Source organism: Limulus polyphemus, unplaced genomic scaffold (assembly GCF_000517525.1).
Source record: "Limulus polyphemus unplaced genomic scaffold, Limulus_polyphemus-2.1.2 Scaffold4628, whole genome shotgun sequence".
In the NCBI taxonomy this organism is placed as follows: Eukaryota; Metazoa; Arthropoda; class Merostomata; order Xiphosura; family Limulidae; genus Limulus; species Limulus polyphemus.
The window spans coordinates 6,459-12,101 of record NW_013670238.1 but is presented as its reverse complement, the minus strand read 5'-3'; the positions used below and the strand labels follow the sequence as shown (position 1 = coordinate 12,101).

At 33.0% G+C, this 5,643-nt stretch overlaps 1 protein-coding gene across 2 annotated transcripts in view; it reads left to right on the top strand.

Moving 5' to 3' along the window:
- The window catches only part of LOC106471444 (solute carrier family 2, facilitated glucose transporter member 1-like), a 43,341-nt gene extending 40,981 nt beyond the window's left edge, over nucleotides 1-2,360 (top strand). For both annotated transcript variants that reach the window (XM_013932046.2, XM_022400055.1), the window contains exons 10-11: nucleotides 803-930; nucleotides 1,327-2,360. In XM_013932046.2, the coding sequence (XP_013787500.1) occupies nucleotides 803-930; nucleotides 1,327-1,470 (272 nt within the window). In that variant the 3' untranslated portion in view covers nucleotides 1,471-2,360. The remainder of the gene's footprint in view (nucleotides 1-802; nucleotides 931-1,326) is intronic.
- Nucleotides 2,361-5,643: the final 3,283 nt, after the last annotated feature.

The window sequence follows — 5,643 nt, the reverse complement described above, 5'->3', positions numbered from 1 at the left end:
AAGTAACACTTTCCACTTCCATTAATGTACATACCTCAAGTTAGACCTTGTAAATATTATAGTAGTGCTGGATGAAGAACATTAATGGTTAAGTAACACTTTCCACTTCCATTAATGTACATACCTCATCTTTCTTTTCCTCGTATGTAACTACTTATTTATATAAAGCAATTAAAGCTTCCGTTTATTTCCAGAGAAGCTCTTAAAATAGATTCTGTTTCTGTGTATTTCTGACACTCGTATTTTTACTTGTAACAACACAACCGAATCGCTACTAAGCAATCCATTTTCTTTCTGTAAATTCACTTAGATACAAGTTTCTAACAACTGGCACAGAAATTGTCTTGTATAATATGTAGAAAATTTAATTGTGCTGAGTTCAGAATTTTTGTTCTCCAGTATGCAGTAAATTTGTCGTATGTTTGCATTTTTTTTATGTTAAAAAGGAAAATAAGGCGGGGGGGGGGGGGGAATTGTGTGTGTGTGTTGACATCCCTTTCTTCATCATAGTACATTCGCATTAATTATCAGTGAGCAATCATCTTTTATTTACATTTCACTTAACAAGGAATTACTTATAATAATTCCATTTGCTGATTGATTAAATGAAACTTGGGTTGTACAATAAAACAGTTAAGTTTTTTAAATATAACTTTCATTCGAACCTGAATCTTCTGTGGAATTTTCTTACTTTGAATATTATAATGCACGATAAATATGAATCAAAAGGTTTAGTAAATCTTTAATCTTGAATTAAGACCTTTTGTTAGTTGCTGGTCAAATAAATCTTTCTTTTCTGCAGGCTCAATTCCTTGGTTTCTGGTGGGGGAACTTTTTGGACAAGGTGCCAGAGCAATAGCTACAAGCATTGCTGTAGCTGTGAACTGGAGTGCCAACTTTGTTGTTGGACTTGGCTTTCTACCATTAGCTGTAAGTCGCTATACAAAGTTTTGTACGACAAGGTTGATCATAAGTAAAAAGTTTATTGCTTGATTACAGACTATAAATTAGTAGTTTAAACTTTGTAAAAGATATTTAAAAATGTAGCAATAAATTCGTAATCTCCAACATAGCTACAAAAGCTTAAGCAAAATATAAATTTAATTTTCTAAGATGTTGTGGTCTGTATTAATGTACTGAGTGTCCATCTATGGAATACTTAAAAATATCCTAAAACGTCTGTAGCTTGACTGCTAGTTCCCATCTTAATTATGTAGGAAGTAGTACAAGGCTAGTTTGTAAGGTTACTATGTAGACATTTCTAGAAGTAATCCTGTATTCATAACGAACTTTAAGGTAAAAGTGACATCGGATTTCATTTTACAGAACATCCTTCAAGAGTATACGTTCTTGATATTCACGCTACTCCTAATCATCTTCTTTCTCTTCACGTACAAGAAAGTTCCAGAAACAAAGAACAAAACCATAGAGGAAATTACTGCCACCTTTAGACAAAAAACGTACCAGTGAGGTGGGCTAATGTTAGGTAACGAGTGGTTTTTGTGTGGGTGGTTGTGTAAAAAAAAAAAAGTCTGGTTTGTTTAAGATGAATAATATAACTGAACGTTTAAGTGTAAGCAACCTTTAGTTGGTGAACACGCTGGTCACCTCGGACAATGCCTTCCATGCAATAAACATCGGTAACATACAGAAGCAAAGCTTTTAAACTTAATGAACAGAATGGCTGATCAACTTTATTGGAAGAGTGTATGTTTAAAAAAAAAAGAAAAAAAGAAACTTGTTTATTTAACTATATATTTTATTTTTTATTTATCACTGTTGTGATCTTTTTAATAACTTAACAAATTTGTTTCGAAATTCAGTTACTTGTTTTATAACTGTCTTTCTTTTTACAGAAACTAATTTTTATATTTATTCCATTATATTGCGATCTTTATGTTTATCGTTTGGTGTTTCCTACTTTGGAATTAGTTACTTAACGAAAAGAAAGGAAGATTGATATGATAAAGTGAGAATATAAAAAAAGTAATTAATTTATATACTTGTGTTACAGTAATAAGGGAGTAGCATAATTTTACCGCATGTATCAAATAATGTTAGAAACTGTGTGTAGAATTCCTTAATGTACCTAGGAAAGAACTTTGGTAGTAAGCTTGGAAAATTATGAGTATTTCAGTATATTTATTGCACATTTTCTGTATAGTGTGAACAAAGTGTTTAAATTACCAGTGGTCTCTCACAGTCATCTTCTGTGTATTTTTTGGTAAGATAAGTAAACCCTGGCTATCATCTACCATAGTTATTATTATAAATTTTGTAATGTATTCACATAACTTTTTTTTTTCCTAAAATTTTTCCTTCTTATAAATGTTGGAAATTGTATAGTTTAAAAAAAAAAAGGCAACATATCTGCATTGTCATTTGAACTGCTCCTTGCTCATTTGTATTAATTTAATGTTTATAAAGTTTTATTTTGATTGTTTATGTAAACTAGTTGAACATGTATTATATGTTAGAAATAAATTTAAAAAGGAGTATAAAATGAAAGTGAGTTTTTTTTTGGGTTTTTTTCCACTGTGTGAAGAATCCTTTTATGTGCAAATATTGTATCAGTAACTTGTTTTTCTGTGAATATTTTATTCTATTTCAAGAGTCTCTAATGCTTTCTATTTTGTGATTTAATTCTTTTTCCAGCTTCTCTCTTTTCTTCTTATTCCTGGATTGGTTAGTTAAGTTTACAGAGGTACATACAATTGTAAAACCCGAGTTTCAAATCCTTGCAATGGACAAGGCACAGACAGCCCACTGTGTAACTTACTTCTAAAGCAGTGCCTTAATTTCTGTTTAATCGTATTTCATCTGTTCTAAAAATGTTGATCGCACAATCTTTGTTTCTTTGTAAAGTAATCCTTCTTGGCCAACCTTGAATTTAATTTTTTTTTTCCACATTCTGAAGTTACATTGAAGATAAGCTAATTGGTAAGATGGCTTACGAACTTGTTCAGGTGTTGACAAACTTACTTCGTATCTTATTACAGGATGAATTATGTAGCAACAAGCTGAACCACTTCAGCTTGCTGTTTGTTTAAAAAAACAAAACAAAGGTACAAGATTTTTTTTTTCTGTATACTTTATGTATTAACATTCAGTTGGATTGTGAAAGCAATATTTTAATACAATATTTTACAAATAAATAAATAGCTCAATTATCAGTTACAATTATTGTTAAAAGGCGATTTAGGTCAGCACTATTAAACAATAAAGAATTTATAATCACTTAATACATCTAGTTTTGTTCCCCATCAGTCATCCATAGTCATAAATGGATAAAGCTTGTGGTAATAGCACCCAAAATGCGATTGTGGGGTGGGGGGTATATCCCATCTATCAAGCAAAATCCAAAACGCCGAAGTTAAAGAAGTTAACCATCATGGGAAGTCAAAAACAAGTGAGGTGAGTGCTTAACCCCACAAATTTCTCTAACAACGGTGAACAATGCACTGCAAAACCTTTTTCCAGGTGTTACCACAGATTTTTTTTTATGGATATTGAAGACTCGTTTACACTATTATACGTGATGTACGTTTTTTTTTGGGGGGGGGGGAGTTAATAAGTGTTCCAAAACGCGACACTTAATTTCTTGACGACCTAATAGTTGTATAACATTGAATATTAGGCTTGGCATTCCGTGGTATTAACAGACACTGTACTGACTATGAATGTAGTAAAGAAACTATCCTGTAGCCCCCTCTAGGGGTCGGCTGTAAGTTTGATGGTTTACAACGCTAAAAATATGGTTTTTGATACCATTGGTGGGCACAGCACAGACAGACCATTATGTAGCTTTGCGCTTAACAAGAAGCAAACGAAACTTGCGGAGAAGAGGCTGTTACGATGTAAGAAATAGTTTGCATAAATTTTCATGAGTTAATCATTAAAACTAGAAAGAAAATATACTAAACTTTTATTTCTTGTATTAACAAATATTTTAGTACAATAAAAAAAATAGTATAAACTTGAACTATTCCTTTTAGTTAAAGTATTACTACTTGGTGTTTTCCACGGAAGTATAGAAAACTTGTTTAGCAATGGATTGTAGAAACCAACCTCAAGTCAATCTGGGGGCAACGGCCTTATCCTCGAAGTGATCCATAAGGTTATGAAACGGAACCCCATTTGTGAGGAAGGTGGACTTCTCTCTTATCTTTGGCCCCCCCAGTGGCACAGCGGTATGTCTGCGGACTTACAACGCTAGAAACCGGGTTTCGATACCCGTGGTGGGCAGAGCACAGATAACCCGTTGTGTAGCTTTGTGCTTAATTCCAAATAAACAATAAACAAACTCTTATCTTTGACAACATATTAAAGTTTTGAAGTTGAGAAAAAAAAACTCTGGCTCCTACCGATTACCGAAAAAATGAATCGTGGCAATCCTATTTGTAAAGTCCCCTGATTCAGCTATAATGGACTTGTGTATTTGGACTGTTTAATTAGTTCTATGCAAAACAAAATTGTTTGGGAGTCCTGTGCTTTTAGGGACTTCGCAGTTTCCGAGAAAAAAATGTTTGCCTTTCCCAAGTTGTTTAACCTTTTGAAATGACCCTTGGATACATCTGAGCCTTAACGGGTGGGGGGCGGTGGGGTGGGGATTAATACTAATACAGTTTGATTCAGTACTAATCTATTCAACAGATTCGTTCGTTTGATTCGCTAAAACGAAACCAACACATCCAGACTGGATAACGGAGCTGTACAATGTAAAATTGGTTGTCTCGGAATATGAATGTATAACAAACTTCCAAACACCAATCGGCTGTAGCTTGTAAAACTATCTAAACGGTTGGAATGTAAAGGTCTCTTACCATAGTTTAGCTAGTACATAATTAAGAACAACGTTTTACGTTAGCATTTAAATGCGTTGCGTTTGTTTACTGTTGTTACTTATGTCACTTATTTTTTTTCACTAAAACAAGGTATGCCCTCTCTCTTATTGTTTTGCCATTTCTCCGAACAACAACAACAACAAAATTCGCAGAATATCTTTCATGTTAACTCCCGTTAGTCATGTGACAAACTAGGTGGCTTATATCCACCAATCAGAGTGCATAAAGGCTACTAAATACAACAGACCATAAAATGTCAATCTATTATACTGTTGCCCGGAGGAACTAATTGGATGAGATAGTGCATCCATGTCTCGTTCTTTTCGTATCGTTTTAGTGTGTATCGATCAGAATTTTCATCAGCTTAATAAAACGTATGTAGTACTTTAAAGTTTTCAAATTCTGTCGATAAATCTATTTCCGATTACCAATTTTTGTACATAAAATTCACAACCCTATAAATCGGTGCATGGGTTTCCGATAAAATAATAGTAAGGTATCGAACTCCATAATTAATTTTAGATGACAACATAACAGTTTATTTAAAAAGGAAGTCGTAAACGAAATGTTTTAACGAAGTTAACTCGACACCATTAAATGTAATAAGTAAGGTAATTCTAATTGTTGACCGGGAAGGTTTCTTGTTATCAAATGTAATAAGTAAGGTAATTCTAATTGTTGACCGGGAAGGGTTCTTGTTATCAAATGTAACGAGAAGTAAGGTAATTCTAATTGTTGACCGGGAAGGCTTCTTGTTATCAAATGTAATAAGAAGTAAGGTAATTCTAATTGTTGACCG